At 37.2% G+C, this 27,576-nt stretch overlaps 4 protein-coding genes across 6 annotated transcripts in view; 3 read left to right on the top strand and 1 right to left on the bottom strand.

The window, feature by feature from the left end:
• Positions 1-1,832: 1,832 nt before the first annotated feature.
• LOC108166475 (uncharacterized) lies at positions 1,833-2,790 on the top strand. The gene is made up of 2 exons (XM_017306130.1): positions 1,833-2,587; positions 2,664-2,790. Exons 1-2 carry the CDS (start codon positions 2,058-2,060, stop codon positions 2,788-2,790), a joined length of 657 nt encoding a protein of 218 aa, XP_017161619.1. The 5' UTR covers positions 1,833-2,057.
• Positions 2,791-6,228: 3,438 nt separating this feature from the next.
• On the top strand, positions 6,229-7,398 carry LOC103469002 (apolipoprotein L3-like). The gene has a single exon (XM_008416449.1). It carries the CDS (start codon positions 6,229-6,231, stop codon positions 7,063-7,065), a length of 837 nt encoding a protein of 278 aa, XP_008414671.1. The 3' UTR covers positions 7,066-7,398.
• Positions 7,399-9,089: 1,691 nt separating this feature from the next.
• Positions 9,090-15,175, bottom strand: apol (apolipoprotein L). 3 transcript variants are annotated; one of them, XM_008416446.2, is made up of 4 exons: positions 14,795-15,175; positions 12,282-12,875; positions 11,095-11,217; positions 9,090-10,352 (listed from the first exon to the last, which is right to left on the bottom strand). In XM_008416446.2, the coding sequence occupies exons 1-4, from the start codon at positions 14,974-14,976 to the stop codon at positions 9,392-9,394; spliced, it is 1,860 nt and encodes a 619-aa protein (XP_008414668.1). In that variant the 5' UTR covers positions 14,977-15,175; the 3' UTR covers positions 9,090-9,391. The 3 variants fall into 3 exon arrangements, with proteins under 3 accessions (XP_008414668.1, XP_008414670.1, XP_008414669.1); XM_008416448.2 differs by lacking the exon at positions 14,795-15,175 and adding an exon at positions 14,037-14,140; XM_008416447.2 differs by lacking the exon at positions 14,795-15,175 and adding an exon at positions 13,987-14,079.
• A 2,439-nt stretch (positions 15,176-17,614) lies between these two features.
• The window catches only part of cacng2a (calcium channel, voltage-dependent, gamma subunit 2a), a 66,837-nt gene continuing 56,875 nt past the window's right edge, over positions 17,615-27,576 (top strand). Inside the window, exon 1 of the mRNA XM_008416444.2 lies at positions 17,615-19,187. Within this exon, the coding sequence (XP_008414666.1) occupies positions 18,962-19,187 (226 nt within the window). The 5' untranslated portion in view covers positions 17,615-18,961. The remainder of the gene's footprint in view (positions 19,188-27,576) is intronic.

Raw genomic sequence — 27,576 nt, 5'->3', positions numbered from 1 at the left:
GCATCTGCAGCTAAAAAGTCATTAAGATCAACATGTGAAAAGATCAAACTGACTTAATACAGAACAGAACTGATTATTGATTATTTTAATCAATCAACAGCAAAAGATGCTTAATGTGAGATTTATAATTATTTCAATCTGAAGTCTTTCAGTAAAACTTGAGTCAGATTCTCAGACATCAAATCATGTTTAGCAAATAAAACAACTGCAGCTTGATAATTTTTAAAAAGCAGGATTGAGACATAAGTAGCATGACGTCATGAACGGTTAGCTTTCACGCGCCCGGTTCAGTTTGACTTGAAAAAATGGCCGGAGTTTGGTAAAATACATAAATAATAGTAATACAGCAATCACCGCGTTTTACTTTTATAACACACAAGCAAACACAGCATTGTAAAAATAATATATACCATTTTGTAAAAAAATAAAATAAAAAAAGACTGCAAAACAGTTTGTAATTACAGACTGTGCCAGGAGTCTCACGAAGTCAAACGAAGTAAACTACAAATATTTCAAAACATTATTCACAGAAAAGAATGTGTTTTTGTTTCGCGTTTCGCGAAAACTGGCAAAAAGAAACTGAGACTATAAAGAAAGTCCAGACTAAATAGGTAGAAACTGAAACTGCTCTGATTTAATTATCGGACGGGTCTTTATCAGTAGCTCTGGAGAGCTGAAGACAGCAGAACCGCACGCTGAGAATCCAACAACATGCCTGGAGAAAGGTAAAGAAATAACTMATTTACACTATTTATTTACATCTGTGATTAATTAATSAACAGCTTCACAGCATAAGTAATAAAATGTACTTGCTTCTGTTGGTGATGGCATGAGGCTCCTACTCAAAGTGCCCAGATGGAGTCGTGCTAGCCGTATGTTTGTACATGATGCTGTTCCACATGTGCAGCTGTGCTCRGGAATCTTATGTATAAATCATGTGTAGATTATCTGTGTCATGCAATAATGTAATTGCAATTTTAGTAAATCCTGTTTTTAGTACGGTGAGATTTTCTTCAAGGTTGTGGAATCATTGGCGTCATCATTTATTTGTGACTCGGTGAATAATTCATGTTTAGTTTATTTTTCTCTTGTTTTGTTTGTTTCTTACCTTTTTTCACTATGGACCTTTTTGTGTCTAGAGTAAAGATTTATTGATTGATTGATTGATTGATTGATCTGTTCACTTGAAATTGTTTAACTGAAACTGTGAACACAGATCCATCATTTTTAAATCTCTTTAAAATGAGAAGCAGAGAGCAGATGCTTTCTGAACAAATATATTTAATGTATTTTTCTCAAGATAAAGAAAGAAATATAGCCTGTTAATAATGATTTGATTAAAARTGATGTGAATGTTTCCACTTTATTTACTCCATACTGGAAAATAACTTTTAAWGTGTCTAAAATCAAGCTTTGTTTTAGCCAACAATCTGCTGTGATATAACATCTATCTGACACAAAGATACTGAACTTGATGTAAGTTGTGCTGAATTTAAGATCATTCAAATGGTTAAAATTACATTTAAATAGGAGAATGTGCCACGCTTGAAAAGGTACAAAGTTTGTTTTAAAAGTGCAGTATTTAGGCTGTGATGACTTCCTGATGGCTGAAGAGCAGGAGTTTCTTAAAGAGACAGAGGCCCAATTTCAAGGCATTAAATTTAAAAATCCAATGTATTTTAAATCATGTATGATGTAAGTAGCATTTTTATAACAACTGAAGATAATATAACTACTGAATTTTGCTATAAAATAACACAATGTGGCTGGAAAACACATAAAACTGTCCCTTTAAAATAATTTGTGACCTTAAAGTGCTTTCAGCTTTCATGTCCGAATGATTGGACACCAGACTTAACCGTTCCTAACAGCAAACAAGCTAATAGTTTATATATTCTGTTAGACACACTTTTTATCTCTAATATATCTATTATTAGAGATGTTTGTCTTTGTTTTGCTCATTTCTTTTGTTTTCTAAAACAGAGTAACTCTTCCTGTCTTACAGGTGGAGGCTACAGCGCACCTTGTGTCAGTACGTCACTGATACTCTGACTTACATGGCAACGGTGAAACATTTTTATGAGATATTCTCTGAGTGGAAGGACTGCAGGGAGATGGAGTATGTGAAAATGATGAGTATGAAAGAAATGGCTGATGAAATTGACCCCACTTTTGCCAAGTCAGAGGGCAAATGGCCGTCTTTTTGTAAATACATCAAGAGCAGCTTCCAGCTCAAGGCGGAGAGTAAACTTTTAGATCTGGAAAAGACGCTGGCTGAAGTGTTGGAAGACACGCTGGGAGGTCTGGAGGAACTCAACACTTTCCTGGATGCAGTGGAGAAGCTGGCGGTCACTTCGCTCCATGTGTTCACTGAGAACCAGATCATCTACCTTCCTGAAAAGATCAGTTTTGATGATGTTCAAGCTGTGATCAGCTCTGCACAACAAATCTGTCCTCTCCTCCTGGAGTTCAAACGAGACGCAAAGACCTTCTTCCTCCCAAAGCTTCACAATGTGGAGGTTCTGGCATTCCAGCTGCAGAACTACATAGACACCRCCAACAGGATATGTGTAATTCACAGCCAGAGGTAATTTATAAACATAAAGAATGAACTGTGATGTTGTTTTGAATAAAATAACATTTTAAGCTTTTATCTTTCACAGCTTTAACGTTGACATTTGCATGGAAATGGCTGAAGATGAAGAAATTGCAGTGAATCCTGATGACCTGTGTGAAAACGACATGCAGAAGATGACAGATCAGATCAAGCTACTTGACAAAATCAGGTAATTTTTCACTATTTTTTCAGTTGAATATTTGCAAGGAAGCTGGAACCTTTGTAGATTCTTTTAACATAAAAAATACAAGTAGAAAACCTGAAAACATCATTTTACAGCAGGGATGGCCGTTTAGATTCTGCAACTTGAAAGCTATAACATGTAATTTTCATTTTAAAAAAATAAAAAATTCCACACATTTGTTCAAGCTGGAGCCTTTTAGATCTGTCAATCAGGAAATAATAGAAACAACTTACCGTTCCAGAACTAACCTAGCACACCCAAGAGTGATTGACAGCGCTAAGACCCGCCTCCTGGCTCTGATTGGTTGTTTGTTGTTAGCTTTGAGGGAAAGCAGAAATTGATTTTTTTTTTTTTTTTATAGATTATCTCATATTATATTGTCAGGACCAGAGTTGGGTAGTAACTAGTTACATTTAATTGAGCCACTTTTTTTAAAAGTAGTTTTAATAGTATTTTTACTATGCTGTACTTTTTACTTTTACTATAGTAAAATGTCTGTATTTTCTACCCACTGATTGAAAATAACATGTTTTAACCAAAAATTCACCAGACACAGAGATACACCTGCAGTTTTTGTTTAAGTTTTATAAGTTTTTTATTGAAAGAAACTGATTTGAAAAAATATTATTTTTCCCAATTTTGTTATTTATTTGAATTATTGTCATTTTCGTTATTAAATTACAAAAATTTCCACTTAACTTTACATTTTGGTCTGTCTGATTATCTAAGTTTTAAATATCAAATGATTGATAATTTGATCAGTTATGCAATACTTGAGTAGACTTTTTACCAAATACTTTTTTAGTCTTCATTCATTTCTTGGATGGCTACTTTTTAACTTTATTTTCTGCCAGGTAAGATATGTTGAAGTAGTGCTACTTTTACTTGAGTAATATTTTTGGGTTCTCTACCATTCATTCTCAGAACTAAGTGCTCCTCTTTCATTGGTGTATTGGACTTTCACCAAAACTAATTTTTGTCACCGATCCCATTTGTTCTGTCTATTCACCAGAGTTTTAGCAGATAATGTGGCCCTGTTCAGGATGAGTCCATATTCCTAATGGGAAACAGGTTAATCTCAGAGTCAGGGATGAGGCTTGGCCTGAAGTGGAGGAGATGAATTAACTTGATGTGCTGTTATTAAAGATGGTGGAAATGACAGAAGAGTTGTCTGCACTAAGGTGTGGCGTTATTGTCATGATGAAGAAAAAGCTCAACACAAACACACCAATTTTCCACAGCAGAGTATTTATAGTAGAACAGTTTGTAGAACAATAGTCTTAATTTACTACAGTCAGTCACGAAATTAGGATTCTGTGTTAGGTGCGTTGTGTTAGATTAGCTAATAGCAGCGGTAGCTAATCAACCNAAGATGACAGATCAGATTAAGCTGCTTGACAAAATCAGGTAATTTTTCACTATTTTTTCAGTTGAATATTTGCAAGGAAGCCGGAACCTTTGTAGATTCTTTTAACATAAAAAATACAATTAGAAAACCTGAAAACATCATTTTACAGCAGGGATGGCCGTTTAGATCCTGCAACTTGAAAGCTATAACATGTAATTTTCATTTTAAAAAAAATAAAAAATTCCACACATTTGTTCAAGCTGGAGCGTTTTAGATCTGTCAATCAGGAAATAATAGAAACAACTTACCGTTCCAGAAAAACTGTTTATTGTTGAACTAACYTAGCACACCCAAGAGTGATTGACAGCGCTAAGACCCGCCTCCTGGCTCTGATTGGTTGTTTCTAGTTAGCTTTGAGGGAAAGCAGAAATTGATTTTTTTTTTATATAGATTATCTCATATTATATTGTCAGGACCAGAGTTGGGTAGTAACTAGTTACATTTAATTGTGCAACTTTTTTAAAAGTAGTTTTAATAGTATTTTTACTATCCTGTACTTTTTACTTTTACTATAGTAAAATGTCTGTATTTTCTACCCACTGATTGAAAATAACATGTTTTAACCAAACATTCACCAGACACAGAGATACACCTGCAGTTTTTGTTTATAAGTTTTATACGTTTTTTATTGAAAGAAACTGATTTGAAAAAATATTGTTTTTCCCGATTTTGTTATTTATTTGAATTATTGTCATTTTCGTTATTAAATTACAAAAATTTCCACTTAACTTTACATTTTGGTCTGTCTGATTATCTAAGTTTTAAATATCAAATGATTGATAATTTGATCAGTTACGCAATACTTGAGTAGACTTTTTACCAAATACTTTTTTAATCTTCATTCATTTCTTGAATGGCTACTTTTTAAACTTTATTTTCTGCCAGGTAAGATATGTTGAAGTAATGCTACTTTTACTTGATAAATATTTTTGGGTTCTCTACCATTCATTCTCAGAACTAAGTGCTCCTCTTTCATTGTGTGTATTGGACTTCACCAAAACTAATTTTTGTCACCGATCCTATTTGTTCTGTCTATTCACCAGATATTTAGCAGATAATGTGGCCCTGTTCAGAATGAGTCCATATTCCTAATGGGAAACAGGTTAATCTGCACTAAGGTGTGGCGTTATTGTCATGATGAAGACAAAGCTAAATACAAACACACAAATTTTCCACAGCAGAGTATTTATAGTAGAACAGTTTGTAGAACAATAGTCTTAATTTACTACAGTCAGTCACGAAATTAGGATTCTGTATTAGGTGCGTTGTGTTAGATTAGCTAATAGCAGCGGTAGCTAATCAACCACCGCTGTTATAATGGCTAATAGCAGCGGTAGCTAATCAACCGCCGCTGTTATAATGGCTAATAGCAGCGGTAGCTAATCAACCACCGCTGTTATAATGGCTAACAGCAGCGGTAGCTAATCAACCACCGCTGTTATAATGGCTAACAGCAGCGGTAGCTAATCAACCACAGTGATTGCTTATTAATAATCGCAAAATAAACACCAAGCCTAAAAACATAACATTCTAATTCACTGAATGTTCTGTTCTCTGTTCGGAAAATGTTCGTCTTTTGGGTTGTTGAATCCTGAAACGAGCGTTGTTATCGGTTGCTATGGCAACGAGTGTGCGTGTAACGTCGTCAACGCAGAGAGCGATAAATAAAAAGTAATTTTGAGTTGTCCTTTAACGGGTTTTTTACGTTATTCTCCCCTTTGCTGTGGCGCMCTGCATTAAATTAATAAATTAATTGTTAATTAATTTATAAAGAATCGTCTTTCTGCCCATAGTGTGGTGCGCATGCGCAAAATTTCCGGATGTCCGTATAACAGTGTATAACATGCATTTGTGTCAAAACATTTTTTTTTCTTGTTTTAATGTGCGTTAAAAGTTTTAAATAATCTTCTAACAATAAATTTCTAGAATTTTTATCTTGTATATAATTTTTATTCTGTTTTTTTTTTCTTTTCCATTTCATGTTAGAATTATTTATTGAATTAAAATTTGCTCCACAGGATGGACGAGGACTTTCGGATGGAGTTCCTGTTCCAGGATGTCTCTTCAGCTGGTTTCATCMRCATCTTTAATGAGCAACAACCCAAACTGCTARRGTTCCTAGATGAGGTGGAGCAGTGTGCYGTTCAGCTAGACAAGATGAGCAAAGGAGCAAAGATCTCCAGTATCACAAGCAGCTCAGTGGGAGCCGCTGGAGGAATCCTCTCCATTGTTGGTTTGGCCTTAATCCCAGTCACAGCCGGAGCGTCTGTAGGACTGACCATCGCCGGTGTGACGATGGGGGTAACAAGTGGAGCCAACAGCGTGGTAACCACCTTAACAGAGGTGGGAGTTAATTCTACTCAACAGAAAAAAGCAAATCAAGTCTTTGGGAAGTTCTACGAGGATTTCCAAAAGGTCCAGGATTCTTTTGATGAGGTGATGAAACAAGTAATTAATCTGGAGCAAAGTAACATAGACGTGTTGCTGGGAGTAGTCAGGAGTGCTCATAAACTATATAGCATAGGAAARGGTATTGATTCCATTATTGATAGTGCTGATGTTGGTCAGGCAGCAGTTAMAGGGCCTCTYGCTCTCACCAAGGGAGCCAGAGCTGGTGTCATTGCCCTTAAWGCCCTCTTCCTCGGCATGGATATATTCTTCATCGCCAAAGAAAGCCTGAGTCTGGCTAAAGGCAGCAAGACTAAAGTCTCAAAGTTCCTCAGAGCCAGAGCTGCATTGTTCTGCTCGCAGATGGAGTCATGGGAGAAGATCTGCAACTCTTTGTGTCAAAGCAAACTGACCAAAGAAGAAAACAAAAATATCCTACAGATGGCATTTTTTCAAGAGGGCATTTAAGAAACTAGATCTGAAGGGATAAAGAGAATAAAAGTATGGATGACATAGAAAACTGGTGACCTGTCCAGGTGACCCCGCCTCTCGCCTGGAACGTCAGCTGGAGAGGCAGCAGCATCTCCTGACGCCATTAAGGGACAAGGGTGTTAGAAAATGGATGGATGGATGGATGGCATTAAAAAAGGTACGACATAATGGAGGACCACATGCTGAAGGTGGATTGTCAGAAAGAGCAGGAGCTTCTTAAAGAGACAGAAACCTAATTTCAAGGTGTTGAATTGTGAAGTTAAATTCTTTTTCATATTTGATATAAACAGCATTTTTCTAACAACTGAAGGTAATTGATTGTATCTTRTTTGTGCTATAAAATGGCAACTTGTGCCTGGAAAATACAAAATTTTGCCTCTGTTAGAATTTAGTTCATTCATTTGMAAATGAAACYATTTAAAATAATCTAAACATACATTTCCAGATGTGYTTCCAGAAGGAATTGATTAGTTTTCATTTAATGTTTTATGTTGTTGTTTCTTCCTTATTTCTGTTTTAATGTTCACTGTAAATAAAAATGTCTCTAATTTACAGTAAAATATACCATAAAATTCTGGCAACCACAGCTGCCGACATTTTACCGTAAACTAGAGACGTTTTTGTTTTTTTTTTACAGTGTATGCCTTGATTTACAGTTTTTTCTGGTATTTCATTCATTGCTGTGGATGATTATATACAAAGSATAAAAAATAATGTTTACAATGTTATGTATTTTAGGTTAAACTTTGTTTTCTCACTATATATTCTACAATCCTTCATATRAATTTTAAACTAAATAGACAAACATGTTTTACTTCTGTCTGTTTATGTCATTAAAAAGACTGAATTGAGAACAATAATATGAGTCCAATTTGATTTATGTCTTTGTGTATTTATTGCTGTTCAAACTTCATTATCTTATTTGACTGTTTTTCATTTAATTTGGGGAAATCTTCAATATGTATCATGTATTATGCAGTTAGAATAGTATAATCAAAATGCTGAGTATCATTTTATTCAGACCAAACAGTAATTAGTGTTTAGCTTTAACTCATGATCAACAACAGCTGCAAACAGATAAAGCTGAAGATCAAATATTTCCCACAGCCTGCAGCAGATGTCTGACTTCTTCTCAGACAGGAAGTCTGATGTGTTCACTTCCTGTGGTCAGATCGTTATCTACGCAGCGCTAAGGAAGTTCCACAGTTTATCTTTTACTTTAAACTCAGATCTAACAATAAAAACTCAATAAAATAACCATCAAACTGAAAGTTTAAGCTGTTTGAATGTAACCCAGGGGAGCATCTGAGAAAAATGAGGAGACATGTTGCTGCTGACATTTTCTTTAAACATTTACGGCTTTAGAAATAATTTTATATATTTTCCACTGAATTATTTCCATATTTATATTCTTTAGACGTCTGCCTCGGGTCTGTGGCTCCGTTCATATGGAGAAACATCACGAATTTCTCCCTTTCTGCAGGTGTGGAAGCAGACTAGTACAGAGTTTTCCTTTCTTTTTCATCTGTTGCATTTGAAATGAACCCAAAGAAATTTATAATCATTATTTATACACAGCTCTGCAGTAAGCCGATTGCCCCGTTGAAAACCTGATGGTTATTCACCAAATGTTGTTTTCTGAACTCTTCCTGAGTTAAAACATTAATGTCGTTTCTAAATGAATAGAAACTCGTTTTATTTGCAGTACTTGAGGTCTGAATGCACAGCATCTTTTCTGTTATTTTGACCAGTTCTCAATTTCTGCAAATAAATACATAGGATAAAAGAACAATGTTAATTTTACTCAAACATAAACCTATAAAGAGTAAAATCACAGAAACTGATCATTTTAAGATCATTTTTTCCAGTTATATAATCTGTGAAAGTGAATCAGTTTTTTCCTCAGCCTTTAATGAATTTCAAACTGCTGGACAGAAAATATTAAGTTAAAAAAAAAAAAGATGTTTTGAATTTCAACAAAAAAAAAAACTAGTTTAAAATAATGTATGACAATGAAAATCTTTTAATTTCATGATAAATCACAGGATTAGCAGCACATTTAACATTCCTGCAACATGTCAGTGACGACGACCAGCAGCAATAAGATGCAATCATATAGAATACAGGGTTTTTATTATTAGTGTTATTTTGTAAATAATTAAACTTTTAAGTCAAAGTCGCATTAAAATGATCAACCTTGCATTAAAAGTGTCTTTATTTACTGAATGATTCTTCACACCAAACGTTCGCCTCCTTCATGTTCATGTCAGTTTTATGGCCCTTCAGATAAAACGTTGGCGGTTTATTCCTCGTTCCCACCGTCGGGGTAAAACGGCGTTTCCAGCACGGCTTCCTTCTTCCCGGACGTCGGCAGGCCGTCGCTCAGCGACTCGTGGATCTTCCTCCATGACTCCATCTCCGAGCTCCACAGGGCGGACCGGGCCCGGATGAACTGCGACACCTCGGACTCGCTGCCTCTGGCCAGGCCGACGCTGTCCTTGCAGATGAAGAAGATGTCCATGCCGAGGAAGAGCGCGTTGACGGCGATCAGGCCGGCTCGGGCCGACTTGGAGGCGGCCAGCGATCCTTTCACGGCCGCCTGACCCACGTCTGGGATGTCCGACGCCAAGCGGGGAAGGCTCCGCAGAGCTTGCCCCTCCTGAGCCGCCACCTTCCCGGCGCTGGCCACAAACTCCTCGGTTTTCAACAGTTTGGCAGCAGAAGCCAAGTCAACGATTGAATCAATGCTTTTCCCGACTGTCCCCAATTTGCACACAACCTTCCCAGCTCCCAGAACCACGTCGATGTCGCTGGTTTCCACTCTGGTGATGGTTTGTTGCATCACCTCATCCAGACATTCCTGCAGCCTCATCACGTCGTCCATGAAGCTCTGGAAAACCTCGCTGGCTTTCTTCTGGTGTTTGCGGTTGACGCCCACCTCGGTTGCCGTGGTGACGATGCTGTTGACCCCGCTGGTGACCCCCATCCCGATCCCGGTCATGGTCAGGGCGAGAGACACTCCGGCCGTGACCGGGATCAACGCCAAGCCGATGATGGAGAGGACGCCGCCCACGGCGCCCACAGAGCTGCCCACCACGCTGGAGATCTTGGCTCCTTTGTTCATGCTGTCCAGCTGGACGGCGTTCGCCTCCAGCTCGCTCAGGAACGCCGACATCCCCGGCTCGCGCTTGGTGAACTCCTCCGTGAAGTCGTGATGCGAATCGTCCTGGAACAGGAACACGGTTCGGAAGCTTGGATCCGTCCTGAGACCCGAAGAGAGAACGGATCATTTAGACGTTTCACTTAAAATATTAGAACAGGAAGTGGAATATTCGCCACCGTCCTTCAGGGTTCGGACGCTTTTCCCACAAATTCAAGCACTTTTCAAGAATTTTATGGTCGTTCAGGAAATCAACTACCATAAGAAAAGGGACTCTGTAATAAGTCTCCTTTAAAACATTTAGAAATAAAATAATGCTTCATAAGTGATGCTCTACTTTGTGTCACTTTGTGTTGAAATCAGGTAAGTTTTCACATTTTTCAGCTCCACATTTTGGAGAAAAAATCATAAAAATGAACTACAGAAAACAGTTTTATGACAAATTATTAGGTTAGTAGCAAAAAATGTAAAATAAAATTACAGAATAATGTCATACAAGTACTAATTTTATGAGAATAAAATCCAAATAATACAAGAATATTCAAAATATTTTGAGAAGAAAATTATATTACTTTATTTTTGTAATAAAATCGTAATATTATGACTTTATTAATATTTAACTTTATTTGTTATTATTTTGACTTTATTTTCATATTTGTACGACATTATTCTGCAATTTTATGGGTTTTATGATAACATAAATATGCAAAAAACAAACACAGTTAATAATAAATACCACTAATTACCACAATACAAAAATATAAAACAACCAGTTTTTCTAGTTTTTCCTCCAGAAGTTGCTTCAGGTTGATCTTTTGTTGCCGTTCAGGGATGAAATCACAAACCTGATTTGATGAAGCTGGTTGATGTGATCCAACATCCTCTGAACATCATTTTCAGGTAAATCCACGCCGACCTTCACCTGAGCTTCTTCCCCCATCAGCTGTACGGAAACGTCACTGAAGCAGCTGTTAAAGACACAGCGACACGTTTTTACAGGAAGCCGTAGTTCAGGACATCAACTACCAAAACGACAAACTGACAGACTCGCGTCAGAGACTTGTTAGTTCAGGAGCTGAATCCAAATGCACACAGAAGACTTTTTATTTCCTAAAGGTAAACCAGTTAGGATCGATATATGGCCTAAACAAAACCTGTTCACTACAGTTTTTGCACAAACTCATCCTTAAATAGTGAGAATTTATTCTGCTCAGGTTAGAATGAGCCGTTTTAAGGCCTCCATGTCAACAGAGGCACAATTACACAACTGTGCATCTTTGAAAAGCATTAGCGGAGCCTCCTGCACAACCAACAGGAACGCAGCAAGTAGTTTCTTCATGGTAAAAACTACAACAAAACACTTGTATTTGTGCATGAAAGAAAGCACAACAAAATTTAAAAAGTAGCAACTCTCGAAGGCAGGTCTAATTATTTAATAAAATAATAAATAAGTATATCTCAATGGATATAAAAATATGGATGTAAAGGATAAGTAAATAAATAAATCCATCCATTTTCCTACACCCTTGTCCCTCAGTGGGGTCGGGAGGGGTGCAGGTGCCTCTCCAGCTGGCGTTCCGGGCGAGAGGCGGGGTCACCTGGACAGGTCGCCAGTCCGTCGCAGGGCAACACAGAGACACACAGGACACACACACACTCACACCTAGGGACAATTTAGAGAGACCAATTAACCTGACAGTCATATTTTTGGACTGTGGGAGGAAACCGGAGTACCCAGAGAAAACCCACCATGCACAGGGAGAACATGGAGACTCCATGCAGAAAGACCCCAGGCCGGGAATCGAACCCAGAACCTTCTTGCTGCAAGGCAACAGCTCTACCAACTGCGCCACTGTGCAGCCCTAAATAAATAAATAAAATTGTGCAAAATGTGAAGTTTTCATAAGATTTCAAAATAAAATAATGTTTCACAAGCGATGCTACTTTGTGTCTGTTTGTGTTGAATTAAACGTGTGGCGGATTCTGGTTGAGTTGCATAAACACACTGCGTGACTTTAACTTGTGAGTTCACCTTTTCTCCATCTTGTCACAGACTTTCTTGGCTGTCTGGATGTATCGGTCCAGCTGGTGAGCCATCACATCCACGTTCTGCAGTTTAGGCAGGAAGAAGACGCTGGCGTCCCTCTTAAACACCAGGAGCAGCGGGCAGATGAGGCGCGCGGCGGTGACGACCGCCTGGACGAGGTCGGCGCCGACGTCTCCAGGCAGGTGAAGCGTCTGGTTCTCAGCGAAGACGTGCAGCGAAGTGACCGCCAGCTTCTCCACCGCGTCCAGGAAGCCGGCGAGCTTCTGCAGCCCGTCCAGCGTGTCGCTCAGCACCGCCGCCAGCTCGCCCTGCAGCTCCGCCAGCCGGCTGTCCGCCGTCAGACCGCTCACCTTGTTCTTCATGTACTCCACAAACGCCTTCCCTTTCTGCTCCGACTGAGTCACGTGGCTGATGTTCAGGTTCACCTTGTCCGCTCTGTCTTTGATGTCCAGCATCATGTCCAACTCGGTTTCCCTCCACAGCATCCATTTGGAGAACATGGCACAGAATCCGCTGGCCAGCTGCATGCAGGCCAGCGTTTCTGAGACGTAGCGGCTCAGAGCCTCCACCAGCTCCTTCCTGTGGAGCGAAACTCAAGTTATGTCAAAATTAAGAGAATAATAACAGGTTCAAACAACAAATGTGACTTTTTACTACGGCATATAAAGGGCAATAGAGATGGGGGAAAAAAAGCAGTGCAAAAACATTTTGAATTCTCAGAAATTTTCCAGTAAACAAGGAAATTTAAAAGTCAAAAATATGATTTAAAAAAAACTTTGGAAGTTTCTGAGATTCAAGAGTCAAACATTTTTTACTTTTGAAATTCAAAAATGTTTTGCTAGAAAGTTTCTGAGTTTTTTTCTAGAAAATTCTTAATATTCTTCTAGCTCAGAAATTTCCAGATTTATTAATTTTTTTATAATCGTTTTAAAATGAATTACAACATTTCTGAGTTTTGGGGCAGAAATTTAGAACTTTTTTTTCCCCATCTATCGGTTTTTCCTTCTCACATGGTGCACAAACGTGAAAATATTGCAAAGTTTCTAGAAAATATTTCTAAATTAGAACCACTGGAGAAGAAAATCTCTAAAAATAATTCTAGAGCAACTGAATAATGTGAAAAGATGTTCATTATCATTTAATTTTATGAAGACTCATCAAATGAATCTGTAGTTTTTATTTTTTACAGTTTATTATGAGTTTTATCATTACATTCTAATGGCTAGAAACCATTAATCAGAATTAAAATGAGTTTGACATCCTGACATAAAGTATTATTGAGTTATTTTTCATTCCAAACATAAATTTGCAATAAAAGGTGTTAAAATTATAATAAATGTTGTGGTTGTCATTTATTAAGACACAAGAACAGAGGCTCCTAAAGCTTCAGATCCTCCAAAGACTCCAAGCATCTAAAACTGGAAGACGGTTCTGTTCAAGTGACATTTTTTAAATATCTAAAGATTTTCAAATCGCTCCAGTGACTTTGGCTGTGATGAATCTCCACTATCTGCAGCCATTACCACATCAAAACATCCTCAGATAATGTTTCTTAAACATTATTCTGGTCAAGATTATCTGGATAAGTTTAACTCTGCATCACTGATGATGTGGTGAAAAGAATAAAGTCAAAATAAATGATGTTACATGTAAACGACATCAATAACCCAACAAAAACTACAGTAATTACATTTTAGCCGAACTGAATAACCTGTAAATGGTTGCAGATTAAATTCTCACCACCATCTTTTCACTTCCTCATCTTTTTTCTACTGACACCGTCTGGGAACCGGTTATGAGTGGCACTTTAAACACGCGAAGCTTCTGGTCCTCAAGGCTCACTGACCTGCATGCTTTAGTTATTCCCCTGCTTCAGCACACATGATTTCAATTGATGGCTGATTAACAGGGTTTTGCTGAATTGAAATCATCTGAATGGGGTGTGCTGAAGCAGGGGAACATCTAAAACATGCAGGTCAGTGAGCCTTGAGGACCAGGGTTGGGAAACCCTGTTCTAGAGTTTCAACAAGATGGTTATCTTTTATTCTTTTACTCCAACTTTTCATTACATTCCTTTATTATACCGCTGTCTTGTACTTTTAATATTTTCACCATTTAAAGCTTTATGAATGTCGTTTCTTGTTGCTGAAATATAAACGTCTCTTTATTTGCATTAGTGGCACTCAGTTCCAGGAACTGACCACTAGAGGGCCCCAAAGCTCACCGAACTGAGCTCAGATCAAAGTTTGTCCCAAATTAATATAAAAATAAAATTTCAGCATTCATGCTTTTAATTTATCACACTGTTAATACAGACATGTGGCGCTTTTTTTCTCTATATGAAGAGTTTAAAATGTATTTTAAAGCCTTTAAATACGCGATAAGAGCAGAGTCCCGGACGAGTTGAGTAAAAATGAAAGTTATTGCTTGTTTGTGAAGATACGACATTTTAATCGATGTTATTCTCTCAGTTCAGTTTGTCTGTGCGATTCTCTTACCTTCCTGCAGACATCTTTTCTCCTCTCTCTCCACTTCCTGCAGGTTTTGTTTTATTCCCAACAAAAATCTCCGAGCGGACACAAGATTTGATGCGGAGCTGTGGACTGGACCTGGTAAACTGAGAAAGGTTCTGGTTTAACCTGCATATCTGAGCTCGGTTTCGGTTTTCGTTCCTCCACATCAGCAGGTTGAACCACACCCTCCCGCGTTAACCCGTTCAGCCCCGCAGTCAGCTGATCCGCGTCTGTTTTGCTGCTGAAGATGAAAACAAAGCAACTTTTCAGTCCCACACAAACCAGCGAAACTCCAACAGCCAATCAGAGAAAACCAGCGAAACTCCAACAGCCAATCAGAGAAAAGGGTTCCTGTCGTTCGACATTTCAGTAGATTCTTTGTTCCGTTCAAACAAACCGTTTATTATTATTAAACCATTTAAGGTTTTATAGCTTTCTGGGTGCGCCCCATTTGTCAGCCGGCGCGCGGAGCGGCGCTAAACGGAGTCTACAGGAGATTTTATTCAATTTTATGATGTTTTCTTGAATTACTATCACGCTATCATGAAATATAAACGTTGAGTTGCTCTGACAGTTCTATGTTTGACGTTATCAGGCAAACCCCGTCCACATTTTCAGCCTCATTTCTTTGCCAGGTCATTCGCCGCCTGACAGTTAACGGGCATAAATAATCATTTTCTCATCTTTTCAGCTGTGGATGCCAAAAGATGGTTCAGTTTTTTAAATAAACGGGTGCCGTTTGTAAAGTTACACAGTAAAAACATAACAGCAGTATTGGAAAATATATTTAATCTGAAAACAGACTCCATATGTTTGCTTCAAACTTTTGAAATGATTCAGGAAAAAGTTGTACAAACCGCCAACGCTAGAGGGCGCCGCAGATTCTGCCAAAGTGTTTCTCTGCGCATGAACCATGACAGAAGAAAGAGAAGACAATGCGGCTTCTTTCTGCATGGAGGATTAAACTGACAGCTTATCGAGTCTAAAAGTAATACAGCATTAGCTTCAAATGTAAGGAACTTGTAGTATTTTTTTTTACTTGTACTCAAGTAAAAGTAAGAAGTAATCATCCAATAAATTACTCAAGAGTAAAAAAATATTTGGTAAAAAAGTAACTGAAGTACTGATCAAATTATCAATCAATTAATATTTAAAAATTACATAATCAGACGGACCAAAATTAAAAATTAAGTGGAAATTTCGGTGTTTTAAGGACCAAAATGATAATAATTCATATAAGTAACAATAAAATAAAATAAAATCAGGCAAAACAAATTTTTCCAAATCAGTTCCTCTCATTTAACAAAAACTAAAGGTGTGTGTCTGGATAACATGTTTGTTTTTCATTCATTGGGTAGAAAATCCAGAAATTTTTACTCAAGTAAGAGCAGAAATACTTCATAATAAAAATACTCAGGTCAAAATAAAAAGTACATAGTAAAAATATTACTAAAAGTTACTAAATGTAACTAGTTACTTTGCACTGCGTCTGGCCCCAAAGGCCATGTGTGTGTGTGTGTGTGTGTGTGTGTGTGTGTGTGTGTGTTTGTGTGTGTGTGTGTGTGTGTGTGTGTGTGTGTGTGCGTGAGATGCTCGTTCAGCTGCCCTCCGTGAAGCACAGACACTCTGGGTGGAAACATTGCTGACTTGGCAAAGTTTCCACGAACCAAATGGCTCTGATGAAATCAGAACTTCATACCGGAAGTAAATCTGTTTACATTTTGTGGAGTAAATAACCAAATCCGTCACAATTAAAGTTGTTTTTTATTATCTCATTAGGAGATATGTACAATTTACTTAAAAAACAGATGAAAGAAAATAATTCATTCGTGGTTACAAAAAATTGAAAAGAAAAAAAAATCACGCTTTAAATAAAAACAGTAAATTTGATTTAAAAGATTTTATTTCTGTATCTTTGTTGTAAGGAAGGAAGGAAGGAATCAGCAGTTCAGACAGAATTAGGTAAATTCTGATCAGTGCGTCTATGTTTCAAATATTGATTTTTTTTTTCTGTTTTATGTGAATTTATTAAAAAAAATAATTCGTCTTTGATTTATTTATGCAAATATAAATTTGATCACAAACAATCAAAAAAAAGAAGTCACTAATCATAGTTAATATCATTTTTTCCTTACAGATTATGGCCGCAGAAACAGTTTGTTCTAAATGAGACAGAACATTCTGTTCCTGCACCAGGAGGCCGATTTACTGTTTTCACTTAAATGTTTTAGTTAAAATAAAAGTTATGTAAAGTATTTTAGCATTAATAGGACTGCTTTGATATTTATTTGTTGATATGTTTTGTGTAACTTAAGATGAAAATATGATTTTTAAGGACAAGAGGACATTCGCTTTTAAATTTGTTGTAGTTACAACGTTTGGCCAGCAGAGGGAGACAGAGTCCACAGAGGGGGCGCTGCAGGGAGCTGTCCTTTCAGCACCACTCCGTTTAAAACAGCGACTTAACTGCTTAAATATCCGCCATTCAAAGATACAAATGTACATTTTATCATGAAATCAAACATTTAATGCATGAATAAAATGAAAATATTTACATTTTTGTTCGTATTTGCGGTTTTATCAGTTATTTGGCAGGAAATAAGTGAAGTTGGATGTGCTTCAGAGAGCACGCTGCAACAATTGGATCCAGAAATGCGTAAATCTCACCCACGAATTTACTATTCACCAAAAAGTGAAACGGAAGAAGAGGATAAAATCCCCTCAGCAGATGTTTTTATTATTATTTTTATTTCTTATGCGTTTCCGGACGAGCTGCAGAGCGGCTTCCGCAAACTGCTCTGACTGAGCGCAGAGAAGCCGAAGTGAGCGTGTGAACGCTCACATCGTGACAACACCAGCACCGTCTCCCTCTCCTGATTGTGTAATATAGATTTTTTTCTCTTCCTTCCTCCTCTCTTCCTGCAAAAGCGACCAAACCCGCATCCATCCGTGAGCGCAAAGGAAGAGGAGAGGAAGAAGAGGAGGAGGAACCAGAGGCAGAGGAGGGGGAGCATTGCAACGTTCATCCGAGCTCCTTTTTTCTTTTTTCTTCTTCTTCTTCCCAATACATGGCGCAAGGGCTACTACACAAGCGGGACTGTCCTGGGTGTGATCCCGCCGCGGTGAATTTGGATACCGGAGCAGCGGCGGCTTCATCATCAGCAGCAGCAGCAGCAGCATCTTCCTCCTCCTCCTCCTCCATCGGCGCCCACTCTGACTCCCCGTCCTCCTGGCTCTTCTGTCGGCTTTATGTCGAGTGATGGTCGGCTTGCCTTGCCGGATGCGCCCCGCTCTCTCCGGATCGTCGACGGCCGAGCCTCCTCTGACCGCAGACCCCCATTTTCGGCGGAAACCTGCCCAGAGCTCTAAGGCTCCATATGGAAACTGGAGACCAAAATTTTAGAAAAAAGGAAAATCTGAGCGGTTAATTATTATTTATTTATTTATATTTTTTTATTATTTCCCCCCTCCCTCCCTCCATTCTTATTATTTCTGGTATTTTCTGTTTTCCTGGCCTGCCGATGAATTAATTCATCATTGATTTCCTCATTTCCACCGTGTTGATTTGAGAGCTTTTTCCTGGGAAGAAGACTTGAATTGTTTACTCTCTTCTGTTAAAACGAGAGAAATGCCTTCCGTCATTCATTTATGACCCTTAACCGACTAACAAACCCTCTAGAATATAATAATTATTAGTAATATTAGCTAACAGTGACGTGGTATTGAACTGTAAGCTGGTCTCCTGTAGATTCAGCTCCAGCCTTTGGGTTTGTTTTCAGCCTCCTCAGGCTTTTAACTCTGTAACTCCGTGTTTTTATCCACATTTGCAGCTTTTCTCGCTGCAAGTGGGGGCTACCTCTGCAGCTCCAGGCCGTGTCGTTTTCCGCTTCCTGTTAGAGGAAAAAGTGAAACCCACAGCAGAGGAAGAGACATTCCTGCCTCTTCCTCTCCATAAACTCTAAATTTGGTCGTTTATTTTTTCTCTTTTGGAGGTCCTCACCCAACGCAACCATAAGGTTCCTACCGCATCCTCCTCCTCCTTCCTCCCTCTCCTTCCGCTCGAGTCTAGCCCGGTTTTTCGGCTTGGTTTGGTCCCGCAAATTTTCAAATATTTACTTCCTGTACATCAAGAGGAAAGGGGGTCCCCCTTTCATGGAATGCGGAAACATGGGTCTGTTCGACCGCGGAGTCCAGATGCTGCTGACCACGGTGGGCGCCTTCGCGGCCTTCAGCCTCATGACCATCGCGGTCGGCACGGACTACTGGCTGTACTCCCGCGGCGTCTGCAGGACCAAGTCGATGAGCGAGAACGAGACGAGCAAGAAGAACGAGGAGGTGATGACCCACTCGGGCCTGTGGAGGACCTGCTGCCTGGAAGGTAGGAAGTCATTGGCTCTCTCAAACTTTTCCGCTTCTGGAGCTTCCGGGATGTTCGCGCAACTGGTAGTTTAACTTCTGCAACGTCTCAGTCGATGCAGAAACAAACAAACTCCACGAAACGCAAAGTCTGAGCAAATATCAGCTGATTTGGTTTTCTGTTTTAGTTGATGCGTTGATTTGGGGGGTTTCATATTCAGTGTTGTTTGTGTTCTTGATGGGTTTTCCAGACACAGACTGGCGTTTTATAGCGCAGTCAACAAATTACACTGCAAAACACCAAATCTTACCAAGTATTTTTGTCTAGTTTCTAGAGCAAATATCTTAGTTCACTTGAAATAAGACAATATTAACTTACAAGTAACTTTTCAGCAAAATATAAGAGATTGTTGTAAAACAGTAACTGCTTAATCTTCATTTTAAAGGTAGTAGTTCACCGCTAGATTGTTTCACTTGTGGAAAATGTCTTATAGAGAAATAATCTGTGTGGAGCTAAATAGTGTTATTGACTTAAAACAAGCTGCTTTATCTTGTGAAAAGTTAGTTTTATCTCATTATAAGTGTAGATAAAAGTGTGCAGCTCTGTCACCTTATTTCTGATTTGCTCTTTTTTGTGCTTTTTTGGTTTTCAAACTTGCTTTTGCTTGTATTTATGAATGTATGATGTATTTTCCAGACACATAGTGACATTTTATAGCACAATCAACTAACTACACTACAAAAACACCAAATCTTACCAAGTATTGTTTGACTAGTTTGTTTCTAGATCAAGTATCTTAGTTCACTTGAAACAAAACAAAACTAACTTAGAAGGAACATTTCAGCAAGATAAAGAAGTTTGATTTAAGTAAATAATTCCTTAATATCGATGAAAAAGTTCTAGTTCCAGTGACTGAATATTTCACTTGTGACAAAACTTTTTTCCATGTTATGAATAAAATAATCTGCCATTGAATCAATAACGTTTTCATCAATATTAAGTATTTATCAACTTAAAACAAACTCCTATATGTTGTTGAAAAGTTGCTTGTAAGTTAGTTTTATCTTGTTTCAAGTGAACTAAGATACTTGATCTAGAAACTGGACCAAAATACTCGGTACGATTTCATGTTTTTGCAGGGAAGATGCAAAGTTTGTTCTGTTGTGAAATATAAATATTGATCATAACAAGCAGCAAGTTAAGGAGAATGTTGGTGTAAAATAAACAGCACAAATCTTAGTTTTTTGTCTTTAAATGAAACAATCCAGAAAAGAAAAAACTTAATTTTGAGGAATCAGAGGATTGTTTATCTGTTAGAAGAGAGAAAAGCTCATTTTGTGTGTTTATAGTTCTTTAATCTATCAGCCTGGCCGTCAGCTTCCTGTGCAGCTCGATTTAAATCTCACCTCCTGCTCAGTCTGTGCTTTCTCCCATTCACTGGGATTTCCTCCGACAGATTTTTTTTTAATCAGCAAACAGAAGAAATTATGAACTATGATTTAAATTTTTCAGCAATATTTTCATTTGTAGTTTTAGAAACAAGTGAATCCGTTCAGTCCGAGTTGAAGCCACAGAAATAAAACTTTAACATAACAGCTGTGTGCTTAAATATTATTCTATCAGTCAAATCAAATCAGGTTTTACCTGCCAAATTACATCAATATGAAACAGTGTTGGGTGTAATAATTTACCAGTTTGTTAAACGGTTGTCTAAATCCTGCAACAACCGGCCCTTTAAGGATTCGACCCGAAATGAAAATGAGTTTAAACTTTACAATCCAAAGAGTCAATTTTCCCTCAGTTCAGTGAAATAAAACTTTAGTGAAAAGATAAATAAACTTAAAACTCTGTTAAAATAGGAAAGTTGACATTTGTGGCGGGAAAATCCACATAGTTTTAAACCTAATAAATCTAATAAACATCTTCAACTGTGGAAATTCAGTGCAATTTTTCCATGACAAAAGAGAGAAAACAATATTTTAAACATTAGTTTATTTTATTTCATATTTACACAGAAGAATTAGGAGCTAATTGGAAGAGACATAAATATAATCTTAAAGATTTGGTTCAAAATGAAAATAAGTTTCTGATTTAAACATTTATTGATGTTTCCAAAGTTTCATCTAAGAGAAAAAACAACTCAGAGAAACATGAAACGATAAAAACTTTATAAATTGAGCATCAAATCTAACAACAAAAAAAAAAAACGTTATTTATTAGTGTCAAACATGCAACTAAACAAAAATATTCTGGATCAACGAAGCAAAACTTTGCATTTAAGAAGTTAATTTTCTGTGAGTAAAAATAGTTTAAAATCTTCTGTAGGTCGTTGAAAGAAATAATATTAAGTGTTTAAATGCATTTTTAATTTACAAAACTCAAGTTGTAAAAATCCAGACTAGTAGATTAATTTCAGATTTTTATTTCAGCAGCGAAACAATTCAGTGTTGGATCATTAAAGCAACATGAAACAGTGAATTTAGTCAGATTAAATAATGAAATATGGATTATTTTCCTAATTTATTGTCTAATATTCGCTATAATTTTACTCTAATGAAGGGAAGCTGCAGGTGAAGCTGCTGTGACTCAGGATTGGCAAATTTATTCCAAAAACATTAAATATTACCAAGTACTTCTGGTTTCTGGAGTAAATATCTTGGTGTGTTTTAAATAAAACAAAACAAACTTACATGCAGCTTTTCAGCAAGATATAGCAGCTTGTTTCAAATCAATAATTGATTATATTGAAGAAAATGTTTTAGTTTCACTGGAAGACTATTTAACTTATAACAAGATAATTTTCTCATGTTATAAGTGAAATAATCTACCAGTGGAACTAGAAATGTTTCATTAATATTAAGGAATTATTAATGCAAAACAAGATACTTATAAGTTTGTTTTGTCTTATTTTCAGATATTAAGATATTTGCTGTAGAATCTGGACAGAAATACTTGGTAGCATGTATTTTGTGTCTGGAGCTAAACGTCGTGTTACTGTAGAGGTGCAGCGATGCTCTGCTGATCGTTTGGAGCTGACCTGCCTGACAGCCATGATGACAGCAGCAGTCGCTGTCACGTGACCTCTGACCTGTCTCCAGCGTCGCCTCCTGAGCTCAGGTTTCCAGACGACCTCCAGGGTCGCCCTGTCAGACGGAGGAGACGCGTTTCCTGTCGTGACTCCGGAGGGAGGAGACAAACTTTACCTTGTGAGGCAGCAGAGCTTCAGGTCTGCAGGAAAACGGTTTCTCAGTTTGAGCTGAAACGATTAATTGCAATTAATCAATAACAGAAATAATCATCAACTAATTTAGTAATCGATTAAAAGTCAACTGGATTATACAAACTTAAAAAATGTTGTTTGCTGAAAGAATAACAGAAACTGTGTTTCCTGTAAGCGTAAAATTACGCGTATTGGAATTAGACAAATAAATTTGCTTAATGAAAACACAAAAGTTTGAAAAACACTCAAATTCTTCAATAAAATGTTTTAGGATTAGGTTTGGTTTGTTTTTCAGCCGTATCATAATTGGTGAATTTCACAAAACTCCAATAGAAACAGTTATTTTCACATCACATGAGTCACATGATCAACAACAGGATGTTACTACTGTCAGAGGCGCCAAAGAAGATGTAGACAGGAACTGGTAGGATGATGACATTGCGTGAACAAACATATTTATGTGTGACTTTAATTGCATTACTTATTCAATGGAAATTGTGAAATTGTGTATTTTCAACCTTAGCAGAATACCTACAATGTTTTGCGCACGTTTTTAATGTCACATTTTGCATTTAAGGCAAAAAAAACTTGGTTTACCCAAAACTCTAGTGTCATAGTTTCAGTTTCACCTGGTTCAAATTCTTTAAATAAATAAAACTATTTTTCTATTAACCACCTTTTGCATTCAATTATTAATCAGATAATCCAAATTATAATTATGAAATTACACACTGTGTGTTAAATCAAGCAGAAACGGCTGAGCTCAGTATTCTTAGAAGTTTTTTTAAGCTGTAGATGTATTATTTTCTATAAATGATAAAGTTTTCACTAAATGAGTGTTTATGTCCTTATTTACTCATCTTTAAACATATTTCTAAAATGTCTAAAATGGAAACTTGACATATGCTAATTTTTAATCAGATTACTAATTGTGAATCTTTAGTTGCAGTCCTACTGTTTTTGTTTTAACCACAAGCTGCTGTGATGATGCAACATTATGGATTTTTCTGTACAGGATTAAACATTATGGAGCTTAATGAGAGTTGTCAGCTGACGTTTAAGCTTTGCAAACCTGGGTTATAAGTTCCAATCGATCGCGTTGCTGTGGGCTGTAGTCCAAATCTGCTGTTTAAAAACACAAACAGCACTATGCTCTCAAGTTACCCAGTGAGGTTCTGTTCTGGTTCGACTGGTACCGGTTAGCTAGAAGAGTCAAAGCTAACAAGAGTTTCACCAGTTTCTAATTTACGTTGAGGTTTAATTTTATTTCTAAGGATTATTGTGCTGCCTTTTGTTTAGTTAAGCTGGACCAGCAAGGTTTTGACCACTGTCAGCCTCTTACCTTATTTGGAAATGGGATCATTGCACCCCGGAAGTGAAGGGGGCGCTATTTCCTATATTATCCGCGGTCTCCCGTTTTAATTTTCTTTCTAAATCTGTGATTTAGCTTCATCTTTAGGAAGGAGTTTCTCTCTCAGCATGTATTTGAACTTCTCTCTTTTATTTACTTCAGTGCAGCTCACAGTTTTTAACAATTTCCGTTGCTTTCTGTGTACTTCTAAATCTGCTCCTTTTTCGCATCTTTTCGGGCCTGGTAGTACCTCTAGTGGCGTGGGGGTGGTAGCACAACTAATATAAATACATTACTAAGTCAGAATACCAAAGTCTTTATTATTTATTATTAATTCTGGCATTACTGGCACCGCAAAAGAAAGTCCCTCACAAAACACCATACCTTTTAATTTTCTTAAGGAAGTAGAGCTAATTAAATGACATAAACAAGACCTGAAAGTGGTTCCAGTTTCACTCGATGGCCAACCCGTTGAAACTATGGCAAATTTTATATACCTTGGATCAGTCCAGGACAGTCAGCTCAATTTAGCTGAAAACACTGGCTACATTTTTAAGAAACGTCACTCTATCTTTTAAGAAGACCCAGTGATCTTGGGGTTACATAACAAGTGCAACTCGCACAAAACCTCTAGTTAGAGGTAACATTAGCTAACATTACCTCTATTAAGCAATGTTAACATTTTAACAATGAGTTAAAATGTTACAACTTAAAAATGTAACTTAAGTTTTAAGTCATCTCAAGTTTTAACTGTTGAGTGCTTTAGCTTTTCATCTCCTCGGCTGGTTTGGTCACATGAGCTGCTGACTAACAGACAATCTTTTAAGAATACTTGGAATAGCAGGAAAAATAGGTAAATAGTGGTGAAACCAAAAACAACTCTGTCTAAACTGTTTAGACCATCCATCCTCCTCTTTTCTTTTCAACACACCTCATTTTTGGTCTAGTTTATAGCGCAAATATCTTACTTGAATAAAGAAAAACTAGCTTAGCAGCATCCCTTCGGCAACATATAGAAGCTTGTTGTAAGTCAATAATTCCCTAATATTGATGAAAAAGTGCTAGCAGTAAGTGAAACAATCTGCCAGTGGAACTAGAACTAAACTAAATATTCTGTTACGTTTATATTTCACAACAGAAACGCATAAAACGCATTCAGAACACCTGTTCGTTTCTGTATCACCGGTCTCAGAGGGCGCCCTCTGCTGGACGGCGGCTAAACTACACTGAAAAGATGGTCTGGCGACTTCATTAGTTAATTGATTGGATTGAAGTTTTGTTTATTTGAGTAACTTTTAGGAAAAAAATTGCTTTTTACTTTTACATACGTAGTTTTATTATGAAGTATTTTCACTTTTACTTGAGTAAAATTTCTGGATTTTCTACCCACTGAATGATAAACATGTTTTAACCAAAAATCCACCAGACACACACTTGCAGTTTTTAGGTTTATATTGAAAGAAACTGATTTGGAAAATCTTTCTTTTGCCTGATTTTGTTATTTTTTTGTTACTTAAAATACCAAAATTTCCAGTTAACTTCATATTTTGTTCCATCTGATTATGTAACTTTTAAATAGTAAATGATTGATAATTTGATCGATATATCCTACTCTTACTTGAGTAAAATGTACCCACTTCTGGATCTAATAAACTATAAATTTACATTAAATACACCGATAACCCCCTTCATGTATCGGAAACCGAGCTGCTCTCCCACTCTGCTTCAGATGTGAGACAGTGCTTTGGTTATTGTGCCGCTCGCAGGATTAATCACAGCTGGACTGTAATTGCGGCAGCGACCGGCCTTTATCCAGGCCAAGTCGTTATTTAACCAGCAAACAAAACAAGCCGGAGTCAGGATGACATCAAAACGCTTCACACTTTCAGCTCGCTGTGTTTCTGGGCACTTCTTCTGCATCGCCACGATCAGCTCCTCCTTCGAACTGAGCAGGAAATAAACCCAGATTTGTCATTTGTGATTCACGGATGATGCTCAGCCCTGAAGGAGAAATGGGAGTGGAAAATCAGGGGCGCTGTGTTCACTTACCGGGGTCAGATTCATTTAAATTCTCATTCAAATGACTTCCTGTGCAGGAAATTGGGTCTTAAAAAGCAAGTAGGTCTGATTAGAGGCAGTTTAAGCTCCTTATATTAAGGAAATGCAGTGAAACAGCTGGAGAAACGCAGGCGACTTGCTGCAAACTGCATTTCAGTCAAATCAGGTTGAATATTTCAGATGGTAATTATGCTGCAGTGCCTTGATGAGGAGTTTCATCATGTTTGGAGATTTATGATTAAATTTTTTTTCTAATAAAGAAATGACAAAAGACAAACATTTTTAAGATTGGCTTTTATTTAACTCATCGTTTATGACTTGTGTGACAGAGTATTGGGGTCAGGCTACAAGAATTTATATTCAATTATGATAACAGAGTCAGACGGGTTGAAAAAAGATTAACTTTACTAGAGGAATGTCTTAAAATGATGAGAAAATATAAAATGGTTTGTTTTCTTAATACTCCGTCAGAGTTTTCATAAAATTACCACTTCATTCTCCAAATATGATTCATTCTGCTGTTATTATGACTCTATTATTTCCACTTTATTGTTATATGACTTTATTTTTGCATCTCTACAACTGAATTATTGAAATATAAAATATGTTGTCGTCAGTTGAAGTCAAAGTCCAAACAAACAGAAGCTGTAAAAGTTGATAGTTAATCAAGATGGCGGCTTTGAGCGTTCTGACCCAAGGAGAGCATCTGCAGAAAAAAATCTACATTTTCCAAAATTTTAAAATATATATATATTAATTGATGAAATTGATAAATCGCAGAGCCCTTAGACTGCAGTGAGTTTTTATGACGAGCGTCCAGATTGAGGCTAAACTGTTCAAACTGTGCATGAAATAAACACAACAGTGTTTGAACCACATATTTAAACATGGGAGCATTAGCTCTACTAGTTTACTACGACTGTATTCTGATATTATTACGTTTTTATTTTTCTTAATACTCCGTCGTAGAGAGAGTTGTTTAATAACTAGTTACATTTACTCCTTTACATTTATTTGAGTAACTTTTATGGGGAAAAAAGACTTTTAGTAATTTTATTATAAAGTATTTCTACTCTTACTTGAGTATAATTTCTGCATTTTCTACCCGCTGAATGGAAAAACAAACATGTTTTAACTAAAAATTCACCTGCAGTTTCATTAGTTTTTTATTAAAAGAAACTGATTTGGAAAAATTTTATTTTTCCTGATTTTGTTATTTTTTGTTACTTGAATGAATTATTGTAATTTTCATCCATGAAATATAAAAATTTCCACTTAACTTTATATTTTAGTTCATCTGATGTCAGTTTTTAAATATGAAATGATTGATAATTTGAGTCGATTTTTTATTAAATACCTTTTTCCTTCAGTAATTTCTTGTATGGCTGCATTTTACTTGAATAACAACATGTTGAATTATTGCCTCTTAGTGTTTTCTATACTCCGCCTCCCTCTGGTTGCAGCCGTGTGTGTGTGTGTGTGTGTGTGTGTGTGTGTGTGTGTGTGTGTGTGTGTGTGTGTGTGCAGATTCAGCTGGTGAGCCAGTAAACATACATGTGTGTTTCTGGTGAATTGGCCCCTGGGGGCCGTTGCTATGAGACGCCCCGCCTGCTTCCTCCCCCACCTGCGCCAGGTGTGGCTGCGCTGCTAAGCGGAGGCATTTGTCTTCATTAGAGCCCCACCTTCAGGCCGTCTGCAGCGGCGCTTCGTAGAGAAACGTTGGTCTTCATGATGGAGGGCTGGCAGGTTTTTACATTTTTAACGAGGAAACGTTTCCACAG

Source organism: Poecilia reticulata, linkage group LG8 (genome assembly GCF_000633615.1).
Source record: "Poecilia reticulata strain Guanapo linkage group LG8, Guppy_female_1.0+MT, whole genome shotgun sequence".
In the NCBI taxonomy this organism is placed as follows: Eukaryota; Metazoa; Chordata; class Actinopteri; order Cyprinodontiformes; family Poeciliidae; genus Poecilia; species Poecilia reticulata.
This window is presented reverse-complemented; position numbering and strand designations above follow the sequence as displayed.

What these genes read in the sequence shown, in the direction of transcription:
- apol (XM_008416446.2), bottom strand. Translation starts at nt 14,976, where the DNA reads ATGTGGAGGAACGAAAACCGAAACCGAGCTCAGATATGCAGGTTAAAC. An exon ending in TGTGACAAGATGGAGAAAAG is followed by an intron (nt 11,218 to 12,281) that starts GTGAACTCACAA and finishes TGTCTTTAACAG; the next exon opens with CTGCTTCAGTGACGTTTCCG. An exon ending in AACCAGCTTCATCAAATCAG is followed by an intron (nt 10,353 to 11,094) that starts GTTTGTGATTTC and finishes TTCGGGTCTCAG; the next exon opens with GACGGATCCAAGCTTCCGAA.